General features: G+C 34.3%; 1 protein-coding gene across 1 annotated transcript in view; it reads right to left on the bottom strand.

The window, feature by feature from the left end:
- Nucleotides 1–16063, bottom strand: part of UNC13C (unc-13 homolog C) — a 278305-nt gene that overhangs the window by 122892 nt on the left and 139350 nt on the right. The window contains exon 13 of the mRNA XM_049768904.1: nt 6093–6226. Within this exon, the coding sequence (XP_049624861.1) occupies nt 6093–6226 (134 nt within the window). The remainder of the gene's footprint in view (nt 1–6092; nt 6227–16063) is intronic.

The raw sequence follows: 16063 nt of genomic DNA, 5'->3' as shown, positions 1-16063 counted from the left end.
CTATTTAGCGAATGCTTATCTTCAATGTATATTTAATTTCAGTACGCAGAAGAAGGCTGATTACTATTATCTATTACAATTATCATAATGAAGAAAATACCTGAGAAATAGAGATGATCAGAGATAACCTAAAAGCATGATTGATGGAGTTCAGAAAATTCTATCTCCAACCATCCAAATGCTTTCATTAAAGATTTGTAACTATCCAATTACTTTCAAATTAGAGATGTGTAAAAACCAATGATAGTATACATATTGCAGAGACAAAGAAATAAAGGCTATAGAATGACCAGAAAACGAGAAGATTCACATCTGCAGAGCAGGCTAGGGAATATGGAAGTTTCCTCAACATTAGTTATCCTTCTCCTGAATCTTAACAGTGCTCCTATGCAGTAAAAGCTAACACCTATTTTTTAAAAGAGTGGAAAACAGTCTGACAGGATGCTATAGAATCTTGTCTGAATTCTCAGTTTGGTATACTGTCAGGGTGGCCAGAAAAAATCCCATACCTCAGAGCCTTTCTAGTACTACAGGACCTTACATTCAGAACTCTGTCTATTGGTTGAAAATTCTAAAAGAATACCCACATCTCCTGAGCATTATTTGGGACTGTCCACTACCACCAAAAACAGCACAAAACAAATACTAGCTTGCTAAGACACACATAATCATTTTTTTTTGTTTTGTTTTGGGCCACACTGGGCATTTGCTCAGGGGGTTACTCCTGGCTGTCTGCTCAGAAATAGCTCCTGGCAGGCCCGGGGGGAAACATATGGGACAACCGGGATTCGAACCAACCACCTTTGGTCCTGATTGGCTGCTTGCAAGGCAAACGCCACTGTGCTATCTCTCTGGGGCCCAACACACATCATTTTTTATACTTTCTGAAAATAAAGGAGATCTTCATTTTTTGATATTATTTATGCATTATCTTATTTAGATAATTAAGATGGGTTTATAGAAACTGACTGATAAAATTATATTGTCCTACTATAGAAAAATTAAATGGGAAAAGAGGTTATATAATAGAGAATAATAATACTAAGCCCTAGTATGTATGTTGTAAATTCTATTCATTGGGCTCCAGCCTAAAACAAAAATCACTAAAAAGAAAAAACAAAAAATCATATATTTATTTGAAAATAAATTATGCTTATTGTTTGTTTGTGGTCATTTTTTCTAGAGTCATGATAGTGGAAACAATATAAGGACACATAGACATATGAGTGGATAAAAATGTAAACAGTAAGGGACTAAGGGTGAAGTACAGCAGGGGAAGGGGACTTGCCTTGAACATGCCAACATGAAGTTTCATCTCTGGCATCCTATATGGTCCCCAGAGCACCCACCAGGAGTGATTCCTGAGGCAGAAGCCAGAAGTTACTTTGAGGCATCACCAGCCAGGGGGTGGCTCCCCCCCAAATGACAGACAACAAAAAAGTAAAAAAAGTAAAATATATACAAAGTAGACTAAAACTTTTTAAAGTGTTTTTTTTATAAAAAGACAAAATCACGCCTTTCATTACAATATAGAGTAAGTGAAGGGAGTCATACTAAGAGAACTGAAATCCAAAGAAGAGAAACAAAACCGATGGCCTCACTTATATGTATATACAAAGAAACAGAGCAAACTAATAGACCTTGTCCAATGATTGGTTATCACTGAGATCCATAGTTATATAAATATTTCATCCTTTTTTCTTAAAGTATATGGTAAAATGTGACAAATTACCCAAGAAGTGGGAGCCAAATAAAATATGCCAAGAAGCCCCTTGCTCGGGACTAATAGGCTAGCTTGCTGCCTGGATAATCACTTTGCAAGACAGAGTTAAATATACAGGACTGATGTTCAAGGCCAGTAATCCACCAAACTGCTTTACATTTAGTTATCCTTTTTCTTTTTCTTTTTCTTTTTCTTTCTTTTTTTCTCTCTCTCTTTCTTTCTTTCTTTCTTTCTTTCTTTCTTTCTTTCTTTCTTTCTTTCTTTCTTTCTTTCTTTCTTTCTTTCTTTCTTTCTTTCTTTCTTTCTTTCTTTCTTTCTTCTTTTCTTTCTTTCTTTCTTTCTTTCTTTCTTTCTTTCTTTTTCTTCTTTCTTTCTTTCTTTCTTTCTTTCTTTCTTTCTTTCTTTCTTTCTTTCTTTCTTCTTTCTTTCTTCTTCTTTCTTTTCTTTCTTTCTTTCTTTTCTTTCTTTCTTTCTTCTTTCTTTCTTTCTTTCTTTCTTTCTTTTCTTTCTTTCTTTTCTTTCTTTCTTTCTTCTTTCTTTCTTTCTTCTTTCTTTCTTTCTTCTTTCTTTTCTTTCTTCTCTTTCTTTCTTTCTTTCTTCTTTCTTTCTTCTCTCTCTCTCTTCTCTTCCTTCCTTCCTTCCTTCCTTCCTTCCTTCCTTCCTTCCTTCCTTCCTTCCTTCCTTCCTTCCTTCCTTCCTTCCTTCCTTCCTTCCTTCCTTCCTTCCCCCTCCTTCCCTCACTCCCTCTGGTCGTCCGTCCGTCCGTCTGTCTGTCTGTCTGTCTGTCTGTCTATCTATCTATCTATCTATCTATCTATCTATCTATCTATCTATCTATCTATCTATCTATCATCTACCTATCTATCTATCTATCTATCTATCTATCTATCTATTGTCCGTCTATCTATCTATCTATCTATCTATCTATCTATCTATCTATCTATCTATCTATCTATTGTTTTTTTTTTTTTTTGGCTACTCCCGGTGATGCTCAGGGATTACTCCTGGCTATGCACTCAGAAATTGCTCCTGACTTTGGGGACCATATGGGACGCTGGTAATTGAACCGTGGTCCGAGTCCTGGATCCAGTCCTACTGCCTGGCGCTATCACTACCGGCTCCAATTATCACTTTATATTTTAAACAAGTGGAGTCATTCTCAGGGAACCAAGTACAAAAATTACCTTCACAATCGAAAGGCAGAGCTAGGGAGTAAAGAGCATACACAGTTCTCATGCCTCAAGACAAGTTCATCAATTCAGCGACTGCTACTCTCATTATTTCTGATTTTCCTGTTAAGATTCTTGTTAGAATCCATTTCTCTTGCTCTGATAATCATCTTTTATCCTTTAACCCTGTTTATCAATAGTTCTCTATTTATATCTCGTTTTAATTTATTCTTAGTTTGGGGTCACTGATTACACAATTGTCATTTTATAACCTTTCAAAGAATATTTTTATGTTGATTTTTAGTTCAGTTTTACAGAACAAATCGAATTTATCTTATACTACTTATTTCTTACTAAGTCACATTAAAAAGAAACTGTGAGTGGAGTGGAGATGTTTAAGCCTACAATAACTAGTTATCATTTTAGCATTGTGACTAGAAAGTTAAATACCCATGTTGTTTAAATTTGCATATACTAACACTAATTTAAATCTTTTTTTAACACAACTTTATATGGTGCCTTAAATATATTGATGGTCCAGTATATTTCTTCAAATAAAAAGAAAGTATTCCTAAAAGTACTTTAATACACCCTAAATGAAATAATGAAATAAAATAATAAAATAAAAATGACAAGCTTGGGATTAGAGGGACGGAACCAGCAGGGCACATGCAAGGCAATGTTAACTCCCTCCCTGATTTTGAAAAAGCAGCAGAAAGAACAACACTATCCCTTTAAGTACATATCTGCTTACACTGTGAAAAGGACTAGAGGAAAACTAGAATTTGCCCTTCAGCAGAGAACCCAAAGTACAAAGGCTGGGGCCCCCGAGGATGTTTTTAGACCCAGTACATACATAAATATTTAAATACTTAAATCCTGATTTAAAAAACTAAATACCAAAAGAAAAAGCTTTGAATTTTGAAACAATGGGGTGAAAAATAACAAAACATCCCTATTAATGTCATTAACTGAAAACTACACTGAATTCTGAAAGGGGATAAAATGTCTGAGTTAAAATAATTCAACAAAGAAAAGAACAATATAAAAGTTTAACACTATAATTAAATACAATTAAATATAATTAACACATAATTAAATATATGGATTTGAACTATAAACTTTTTAAAAAAATTTAGTACAATGAACATTGTTATAACAATTTAAAGCTTTATATATGATCTAGAAAAACTACAATACAAGCAAATAGATTAAAAGCTATAATATCTTATGAAGGATTAGTCTTATGAGAGAAAGAACATGATATAAGTCCATGATCAAAGTAGTTTAAACTCAATCTCTTCAAGTTGAAATATTCTCTCTTTAAAACATACAATTTGAAAATAATGTTCTGATTCATCTATTTCTGGCTCATTGAAAATAATAAAAATATAATATTTTGTCTTTTCAGACCAAATAAATTTCAAACATTAGTTCATGTTAAATTCAACATACTGAATCATTTCTGATATATGTTTTTTAATGTAGAGAGAAATAAATTTAGTCTTCACAGAATATAAATTTTGGAGGAAACTAAAATAAATTACAGATAATAGTAAAATACATGCAAACATATATGATCTTAAAATTAAAAAGGCATGTTTTTACTTTTATGTTATCTATATCCCACTTAAAGGTAAAATAATTTAAATAAACTACAACTGACAAGTATTTTATTTATTAATTTTGTAGGGGGCTTTTATAAGATACCCAGAAGTGTGCATGAGATCAAATGAAGAATCAAGAACTATATTTGGCCACTTTCAAGGCCACTTCTAAATCAGGGTAGCCACTTTCTTCAAAATCCTCATAGCACAGGCTGGTGTGGCTCCAAAATAAAGATGAACAAAGTAAAACTAGACCAGAAGATATGACCTATTTCTTTTAGTTATAGCATGGAAGTAACTAGAAAGGCTCTTGCTAAGAAAATTTGTCAGAGAAAAGAAATAAATATGAGATAATTTTACTCATGTGTAGGATATAGAGAATCAAAGTAAAGGAACAGACAATACCATATATAAATGAGTTATTGCATTCTTCTACACTATATTTATCAGAGTAGAGAAAGACATAACATAGGGAAATGGTCCAGTGAACTGTGGTATGGGGACATTAATACTTTGAAAGGAGATTTGGTAGAGTAAGTTTGATTTTTAACTAGTGTAAGATACACTTCAAAATCATATATTGTTATAGGTTACATATCCAAGTCATTAGTTTGATGAAATGAAATCTGTGATATAGTACTTAACTTGATTTGTACCGCAATTGGATATCATCTGGATACAACATAAATTTTATTAACATATCTTAACCAGAATAGAGAATAAAATACAATAGGCATTTATGTACTCCATTTAAGTTGGAATTTATTTTATATTATACTTTCAAGTTTGTCTACTCCTATAATCCCTGCTGACTTTAGAATTTCAGAGTGACACAGCATAGGGGAAATCTCTCAATTAACCAAACTGCAAATGTCTGCTCAGAGAGTAAACCATTATTTTGCTTTTATATTCTACACATGGACCTAAATAAATAATAAATATGAAACCTTAAAATTAAACTAAATATTATCTATGATTGACAATATGGAAAAACTGAGTTCTAGAGAAATCAGACAATTTGCCAAGTCTTTTGGTACATATTTTGATAAGATGTTTAGATCTCTTCAAATTATTTTACTAAAACGTATAATTTTTGTACTCTATTTTATCTACTTTCTTTAATTCTATAAATTTTATGAAAAAGAAGGGAGGGTTAGATTGTTACCTGCAAAAATTCTTTTAAATATTATATTTGTCAAATTCACACTTACTGGACATTATTTTTGACAAATACTTATTAAGATGCTAGTTTTTTAACATTGTTTTCTGCTTTGAGGTAGAATGTAGTTTTTTTTCCCCCGAGATACTTATAAATATCTGATACTTATAAAGGAAGACAGAGGAAAGATGAAATATATTTATACCACAAAAAATTAAATTTGGGGGCATTAATTGTACACATCCAATATTTTATCTTGAATTAAAAATCATGTGATTTTATGTGCACTGATCAAAACAGATGATATATGCATTGTGTAGGATAATTTTGGAACACTGTGATTATTTTGAGACTACATTGCATATCTTAAGCATTTTAATACAGTTTATCTTTATTAGAATGAAATAAATTAATTTACAAAATAGTGTACTTACTGATTCAAGACAGGTGTATAGGCAGTTTTGTCCTCATCGATGATAGTGACCATTAGTGTAATAAGTTGGGGCCAAAAATCCAAATTCTTGATAGTTGGTCCCTGATCTTCTCGGGGAATGTCCTGTTTTTTGCTCTGTTCACAAGGACACACAACAGTTAAAATTAAAAAACATAAACATTAGGACTATAATTAAATGCTATCAAAAACTATGATCAAGATTTACAAAGTTGTACCAATTCCACCACCAATGTCTCATGTTTATCTCAACCTCCGTTCCAAGCCTGCCCCCTAGAAGGCACAAAGTAATTTACTTTTTCTTGCTTGCTGCAACACACACTAAAGCATAAAAATGACTTTGCCATTTATAATTCCTTTGTGGTCAAGGTTGTTGCTGGGTTGGACAGGTGAACACATATATTGGCTCTCTGAGGTTGTAATTATCTACTGGCTGTCTGAGGTTGCACATGTGTACTGTTTCTCTAAGTATGCAGATATGCCTTGACTCTAATGCTTCACCCTGTAAAGTTTCATATAAGGATATTTGAATTCTAACATACATCCACAGCATTGCAGTCCACGAACTGCCACTTGTCCCAAGTTCTTACCTGTAGGTGATTCTAATCTCTGTTTATATCTTATAATGACTTGCTTCTCCTTCTAGTTTTCTCATAGCATTGTAGAACTGAGATCTTAGCGATCAGTTCATACAGCCTTCCCTACTCCTTGACAAGAGTCTAAGTCTTAGAAATTTCCTCCCAATTGCTGTTTATTGCTCCACTACAATTTGTTTTTCTTGGCGAGGGCATCTTTGTCACCTGTCCATCTGGATGATGCCTTCTAGCCTTTTTGCTGTGAAGGTTATGTTCATCTGAATTTCATTTTTGTTTCTCTGCCAAGAGCAGAGGCACAATTATGCATCTGTCTTTTCAAGCAGTTCCCTCATCAACCTGAGTTTTTGTAGGTTCAATGAGTCTGCAGAGATTCAGTGTCTGCAGAAAGTTAGCTTAGCTCATTCTTCCTCCCTCCTTCCTTCCTTCCTTCCTTCCTTCCTTCCTTCCTTCCTTCCTTCCTTCCTTCCTTCCTTCCTTCCTTCCTTCCTTCCTTCCTTCCTTCCTTCCTTCCTTCCTTCCTTCCTTCCTTCCTTCCTCCCTCCCTCCCTCCCTCCCTTCCTTCCTCCTTCCTCCTTCCTTCCCTTCCTTCCTTCCTTCCTTCCTTCCTTCCTTCCTTCCTTCCTTCCTTCCTTCCTTCCTTCCTCCCTCCCTCCCTCCTTCCCTCCTTCCTTCCTCTTTCCTTCCTTCCTTCTTCCTTCCTTCCTTCCTTCCTTCCATTTTTCCATCCTTCTTTACTTCCTTTCTTTCTTCCTTCCGACCTTCCTTCCTTCCTTCCTCCCCCTCCCTCCCTCCCTCCCTCCCTCCCTCCTTCCTTCCCTTCCTTCCTTCCTCCCTTCTTTCCTTCCTTCCTTCCTCCTTCCTTCCTCCTTCCTCCTTCCTTCTCCTTCCTTCCTTCCTTCCTTCCTTCTTCCTTCCTTCCTTCCTTCCTTCCTTCCTTCCTTCCTTCCTTCCTTCCTTCCTTCCTTCCTTCCTCCTTCCTTCCTTCCTTCCTTCTTCCTGCTTTCTTGCAATGCTCAGAAATTACCTGGCTTGAAAACTCATGATTACTCTTGCAGTTGGTCAAGGCACAATATGGAATTCCAGAGATCATACTCGAGTAGGCAGCATGCAAGGCCATCACTTTATTTGCTCTACTCTCTCTGGCCCCAAGCCCTGACCATTTTCATCTTTACTACTACTTTCTTACTACTAGTGGAAGTTGGTTCACTCTGTTGGGCAGGTCTGGAATTTGTGTCATTTGTGTCTCTTCAAAGATTAGTGAAGTGGTGAAGTTGGTCCATTGCCATGGTGACTATGTGGGGTGTGTACCTTTGGGTTTTGGCAGGGCTGGGACTCCTCTCTTACTTCTCTCCTGAGGGCACTATAGAGATTTTAGCTGCAAGGCTGGTGAATTTTAGCTTTTTGGCTCTGAGAAATGTTTGAATTTATGGAGCTGGCTGATGATCTGACATGGCTGACCGGAATTACTTATTTCTGATTCTCTTGTTTTGCTGCTATTATCAAGGGCGACTACTACCAGGAATGATGGCAATGAACTAGGTTGACAGCTGCTTGGAGCACTTAAGGGTCAGTTCCCACTGGTGCTCTGAGTGGCAGGTAGCACTTGACTACCAGCTAGAGTCCATTTTCATTGTCGCTATCCAGGCGTGGCCAGATTATGGTCATAGGCCCTTAGAACTTTAGTTAAACATAGGGATGGACAAAAATATCAGAAAAAATTGGTAATGGATCCATTCTAAGATTATATTAGCAAATGGGATGAGAGGTATTTTTTTATTATTCCTAAGTTTTTCTTCTTCTAAGGAGAGTACTTAAATTCTATATGTAGAAATTGTGGGGGTGAGACTCTTGTGTATTTTTGAGAACATTTTGAAATATTCCCTCACGAGTCATACTAATATTAAGTGGTAAAACTCAAAGTGTCCTGGTATGATGTCTTTATTGTTAAATTTGAAATAATATACATACTATCTAAACAGCTTGAAATCTTCTTAGATTGCACACATATGTATCTAATTAAAATTTTTGGAGCTTGTCTTTCTTTTGGATGTATGTGTGTTTAAATAGCACTGTAATCATTCATTACTATTCTGAATTAATTTTTATCTCTCAATGCTAGAAAAACTAATGCGCCAGATGCCCTAACGTCACACCAATGTTTACAGAGTACAATAACATTCTCAATCACTTCACATATAAACTAATTACTCAATACATGCAATTATTTAAGTGTACACTTATTTCTGGTTATTTCACCTAATATTCTTTAAGCAATTCTTTCCATTAGCTTTTTTAAATTAGACAAAATCCTAAAGAAGGGGCCAACTGATATTACAGTTGGTAGGCCATTTTCCTTGCTCATGGCTGACTCATATTCTATCCTCAGCATCCCCCAATAGTCCCCGAAGCCTGCCAGGAGTAAATTCTGAGCACCAATGGGTGTGGTCCAAAATCCAAAAACCAACCCCCCCAAAAAATATCCTTAAAGGTAGTGTGAGTTTTCATTCATGTAAAAGTGGAAAGCATATGAATTCTCTGGTTCTTTTTGCTAAATTTTTGATCAGCTTCTAAGTTCAGGCTCAACTTTTTAATTTTTATTACCTGGGTAATATTAAAAAGTGGGTTAGAAATTATTTGACCCAACTTATTGCTATGACATATCTGAAGAACAGCTAGCCCTCATTTGCAGCTGACCCTCCCTCCTCAAATGGTATCCTGAGCACTGTTAGAGTGGTCTCTCAGCACAGAGCCAAGAGTAAGCCCTGAGTATCTGCCAGGTATTATTCAAAACCAAAAACCAAAGCAGAAAAAATATGAAATTAACCTTATATTTTGAATTCTTGTAAATTACTTGAAACTGGAGATATTTTTCTTTCAATATCTAACGCATATCAAGAGACATCATAAATCTTTAAGAAGGAAAAAGCCATAGTATAAATAGTATGGGCTATAAATATCGAAATTTATCTTGTGTGAACAGGACTATATTTGTCACTATAGTGATTTTACTCAATAAGTGAAATTCAGTAAATTATTTTTTATGCTTTATTTAGAAACTTGGAGAACCTGGTGAGTTGGGATATTTTTATTTTTGATGGCCACAGTGGATGATATTAAAATACTATCATCAATCACATTATCTATATAAAATTCAACTGTACATTTATTTAAAAAAATAAAATTAAATGACTATAACTATCATCATGTTATTTATCATGCAAAGACTTGTATGAAAATGAGAAATTTTACTGTATATTCTCTGAAGAAAAGTATCCTTGATTCAAATCCAAGGCACTGCATATGGTCCCTGAGCATAGATATCTAGTTATCATTACTCTGTGAAGAGTTAAGTGAGATCCATTATCCCCATAACAGAGAGTCAGGGATGAAGTACAGAATATTTTCATTGCATTTTGAGGCCCTGAGATTTCTCTTTGGCAATGCATTCAAAAACAAAATTTTAAAAAGATTATTTATTAAAACTTTTAATTGAGATATTATGGTTCATAGTAGTATTAATATTTGTGTACTAAAAATACATTGTGATAGTACATCCACCAATAAAATGTCAACATAACTTCATAAATTTCCCTATATCTCTTATCTGCTTCCCTCTCTAGAATTCTTCCAGATTTCCTTAGAAATTAACTTTTAGAGTCTTATAATATATTTTCATTAGCTATTACTTATCCCTTTTCTTTTACTTTTATAGTATGTATATAAAGGAGATCATTCCCTATTAAAATCAAAGCAGAGGATTTATGTTCCTGGAACTGAAATTGCACTCTTTAGCTAATCAATTTGAGACCCCAAGTTCCTTACGTGTGTAATCTCTCAAACACTTTGGCCATATCTGACATCCATATAAAGCTACCAATATCTGGCACCCATATAACAGCTAAACATAAAACCACTAGTGTAGGAAGGAATACATTACAAAATATATTCCCTATTTTCAGGCAGGTAGAACATAGAATTCTTATTTCTCAGACAGTTTACAGTATCAAAACTCAGATAATGCAATGGAGTAAGCATTAAATAATTTTGCTCTAATAACTCTTCAGGACAAAAAGAAATACCCTGAAAAGCAGGTGTATTATTAGTTGCCATTAGTAGAAACAATTCAATAGATCACTTCTCAAATTACAGGGAATCTAAAAACTTCACTATTAACCAACACAAAACTCAAAGAACAATGAGGCAATAAAGAAGGTCAACTGCAGTTGCAGATAGGGAGAGAAATTTGGCAAATTGGCAAGCACAACAAAACTGCTTGAGCTAGCTGGAAAGGAGCTAAATTAAACAATCAATGCACTGGCAACATAAATTAAGGAAGAAGAGAAATTAAGCAATAAATACATATAAAGTCAAACAACTCAAAGAATAACTTTTTCAGAAGATGAGGGAATACATGAAAATGAAGCAAATTAGTTAAGGGTGGACAGAGAGATAGCACAGCTGTAGGGCATTTGCCTTGCATATGGGCAACCTGGGAGGAACTCGGTTCAATCCCTGGCATCTCATATGATCTGCCAGCCTGCCAGGGCTATTTCTGAGTGCAGAAGCCAGGAGTGGCCCCTGAGCACCACTGGGTGTGTCCCAGATACCAATCACTCAATAAATGAATAAATAAAATTGAAAAAATTAGTTAAAGAACATGACAGTAAGCCACGGGAGCAAAATCTCATAGGGGGAGAATCATATAGATACACTTGAAGACAAATAAAAGTCAGCATTGACCAGGAATAAAAAAAAGAGAGAGACCAAAGGATGGAAAAAATATAAGGTACATAATTAAAAAGAATAGAGAAATATTATCTTAACTAAAAAAATACCAGAAGATTGCAAAAAATAATGAAAAAGGGAAGAATAAATGGAGAGAGAGATGAATTGCAGAGAAATTTCCCACTCTCTAGGAGTGCACCTACAAAAATTCAAGAATCCAAAAGGAGTACCAAAATAAACAGACTCAAATAGAACAACACTGAACCATATCATAATCAAAATGGCAAAAACCAGAGATGCATGGTTTCTAAAGTATAGAGGGTGAAGAAAATCCTTCTATACAGAAAAGAAAGGAACATAAGAATCACAACAGATCTCTCATATAAAATGGTCCATGTACAAAAATAAGAGAGTGGAATGACATAAATAGAATCACTGAATAAAAGTATGCTTTTAAACCTACCCAGAAAACCTCTAGGGAAAAAAAAGCAAAAAAAGGAACAGGTTGAAATTCTCAATAACCAAACTGGCTATAAGATTGGAACTATTGAAAGTGCTGACTTATATAACTCAAACGACCAAGTTGTAGAAGCAACACTTTACGAATAAAGAGTAAACTGCACAACAGCTCTATAAAGACAATAGCATCCTTGAGAGGCAATGACTGAACTAGCCAATAAAAGGCCAGAGTGGCTATACATATTAGGAAACATAACATATCCATGTATCATAGGAGAAAGAGATCAAAGTTCATCATTGATTTCAGCCATAAAATTGCACACTCCCTTACAGCCAGGTGCAACTTTCCTGCCACCTAATGTCCTCTATTATACCTCTTTTCCCATCCCTTGTCTGTCTTCAAGAGAGGCAGTGCATTTCTCTTACTATCATTGTCATGGTAGTTGTCTACGTCTAGTTATTTTCTAACGTGCACTTACCACTCTGTGGTATAGCTTCATATCATGAGCCAAGTCCTTCCAGCTCTCATCTTTATTATCTGAGTATTATTTATATAATGTATTTTATTTTTCTTAAATCCCACAGATAAGTGAGTTTATTCTGCATTTATCTCATCTCCCTCTGACTAATTTTACACAACAGAGATAATATACCTATCCATACAGGTGTAAGGCCAAATTTCTGTAGCTTCATTTTTTTCAAACAGTGCAAAACATGAATTGGAAAAAATACAGCTTGTTCAACAAATGATACTGGTACATCTGGATAACCAAGTGCAAGAAATTAAAGCATAATCTGCACCTTATATCTTACATAAAAGTTAACTCAAAGTGGATCAAAGATATGAATCTATAAAATACATTGAGGAAAACATAGGCAGAATATTCCAAAACCTAAAGTTCAAAGGAGTCTTCAACAATATTATGCCAATGGCAAAGGCTACAAGATCAAAATAGAAGAAAACTAAAATGTTTTCATATCACAAAAGAAAGGACTAAGACTAAAACAGCTGAGTGGGAGAAAATATTTGCACTCAATACATCAGATAAAAAAAGTTGAGATCTAGGATGTAATACCTTAGAAGTAGCTTGACAAATTAACCCACTAAGTAATATATTATTTTACTTAGAAACTTGAAAATAATAAATATTTGTTATTATTCTATCAGCTGGCAAATATATGTTCTATTATATAGTTGTCAATAAGAAATAATACAATAAGAAATATGGTCTATGAGTTGGCACATTTAAAACATGTGATAGGTGAATTGGTATTTCTCTTTCAGAAGGGGAAAATCTAGTTCTACACTCTTCAAACAAAAAATGCCTTAGAAACTCAAGTGAAGTATTCACAAAAATTAACTCCCAAATCTAGTAACTATATGAAAATGGGGAGAGTAGGTGAACAGACACTTCCCTGAGGAAGACCAACAGATGGCCAATAAGTATATGAAAAAATGCTCATAATTTTTTATATTTAAAGAAATACAAATCAAGATGACAAGGAGATATCATTTTATACCAATGAGAATGGCACTTACCAAAAAATTAATGGAAAAATCTGTGTTGCAGAAAGTGGTGGTAAAAAATCTTTAATCCACTCTGGTGAGATTGTTGTCTTTTTCAATAGTATTGGAAATACAGTATAGAATTTCTTAGTAAACACAGCATTGAGGCTTCCCCAGGACCTCTCTTTTGGCTATATATACCCAGGACATAAAAACATTCAATCAAAAGATAAATATACTATCACTATTCATCTCAGTACTCATTACAATAGTTAAGAGTTGGAATAAAGGCTAAGTATTCAAAAACAAATGAGTGGATCACGAAGAGATGGTACATAAATAATATGGAACACACCTAATAATAATAATAATGCAATCATGGAACTCACTGCAATATGAATGGTACTATAAGGTATCATATTAAATGAAGTTCACCAGAAGAGAAATGATAAATATAGGGGTTTTTATTATATTTGGTGCTTAGAAAAATTGTATTTATTTAAATGGTGATTGTCTAGGATACTCTTGGCCTTGAAGTTTAATAAAGAGAAGGTAAGAAATAGAGTGGAGGAGAAAGACAGATTTTAAATAACAAAAGGAATTCAAATACATTGTTGGTATTAAGAAAGACTGAACTAAATATTCAAACCACACAGTTAACATATTGAAATAATCATAGGATCCAAATGTTGATAACCAAACTAAATGGGTGCCTGTTATGATGGCAGGCTGGGGTGCAGGGTAGAGGGTATGGGATGGGCTCTGGGAACATTAGTGGAAGGAGGTTGACTTTGGTGATGGAATTGGTGCTGAAACATTGTATGGCTAAAACTCATCTATAAATAACTTTGTAAAGCACAATGTTTTAAAGAAAACATTAAAAATCAAAGTAAGTGAGTTTTGAGTTCATTAAAAATTATCCTATTACTCTATTAGACCCTTTTAGAACCTATTAGAGTAGGGACTCTCCTCCCACATTTAATACTGACTTGTAAACAGGATTTCTTTTCATTGCATACGTAATTCATTTTTAAATTCTTTTTTTGTTTTTTGCTCACATCTAGTGGCGCTCTGGAATTACCTCTGGTTCTGCATGCAGAAATTACTTCTGCAAGCATTGGGGGACCATGTGGGATGCTGGGAATCAAACCAGGACCATCCTGTGTTGGACATGTGCAAGGCAAACACCCTATCACTGTGCTATTGCTCTAGCCTCTGTAATTCATTTTTTAAATGCTGGTTTTGTTGTGTGACAGAAATGCTCTAAAACTACTCCTTTTTGGGTTCTTGGCACTGCCTCTCTCCAATGTCCATTTTTTAAAATAATATCTTGCTACGGGAAGCTATATATATAGACATAGTTTATAACTTATAACTGTAGACGTACCATATAATTTCATCATAATAGGAAAATATGAAGTTAGTTCATCAAAAATAAAACAATACAAAGTTCTGAGGTAAAAGAAGACGTTTAAATAGTCGGTGCCAATTTTATGTTAAGGCACTATTGAATACATCTAAGAAGATTGTAAGATATTTCTAAAGAATTTCATGCATTAATACAAGAAGCCTATCATTTATTGTAAGAATGTAATAATTTGGCAAGAAATAAGAGAGACTTAAGATAGATTCATTGTGGCACTTTTTAAATTGTTTATAAGCACTATTGTGAGTGATTTAACAAACACATATTTAGATTACTCTTGATTGATAGCAGTTATTCCAAAATTTGATTTAAAAATGCAAAAAATATAAACTGTGTTTCTTTATATTAGACTTACTAAAGGAGTATGAAGTAGAACATAGGAAGATATGTGTGTACTAGACAAAAATAATGGAAATTCTGCTATCTATAGTATATTTTAAATATTACAAATAATAGATAACATAGATATGTATAATATGTAATACATGGTGGGTTTTTTTTTTAGTTTTGAGCCACAACCAGTGATGCTCAGGGGTTACTCTTGGCTATGTGCTCAGAAATAGTTCCTGGCTTGTGGGACCATACGGAAAGTAATACATGTAGATGAAAAAAAAATCTAGATGAAATAAGAGTAGAAGAAGAGAGGGAGTGAAAATAGCTTTAGAGAAAAAAAACGTGGCAAATAGCTTTAGAAAGAATACAAACTTACAGGTAGAATGAGAGCAGCTTGTATGGATAATTGTTTAATCATATAGACCTTGGAAATAAGGAAGGAATAGAGATTAAGTTAAGGGCCTTAGAGTTGAAGTCAAGAAGAACCCATGAAAATCATCCTGCAGGGAAAACAATGAAGCTACAGTAATTGCAAAGTAACTCACATAATGTGTGCATGGGGAGGAGGGAAGAGCAAGGAATAGTGGCTGGCTATATATGTGTCTTATATAATATGCACAACAAGATGCTTTTAGTGATAAGTAAAAAAATAATTAAAAATTTAACATGATTTACTGGGGCTAAGAATTTGGAAACATCAGGACACATGGCCTTACAATGGCTACAAAGACATTAGAAAGGAAAATAAAAACAGAGGTGAGTCCGTTTTATTTATTTATTTATTGTTTTTTGGGGGGGCACACCCGGTGACACTCAGGGGTTACTCCTTGCTATGCACTTAGAAATCACTCCTGGCTTGGGGGACCTTATGGATTGCTGGGGGATTGAACTGCGGTCCCTCCTAGGCT

The sequence above is a fragment of the Suncus etruscus genome, chromosome 2, assembly GCF_024139225.1.
Source record: "Suncus etruscus isolate mSunEtr1 chromosome 2, mSunEtr1.pri.cur, whole genome shotgun sequence".
NCBI classification, from domain to species: Eukaryota; Metazoa; Chordata; class Mammalia; order Eulipotyphla; family Soricidae; genus Suncus; species Suncus etruscus.
The sequence above is the reverse complement of the archived record's forward strand: the minus strand, read 5'-3'. Positions and strand labels throughout refer to the sequence as shown.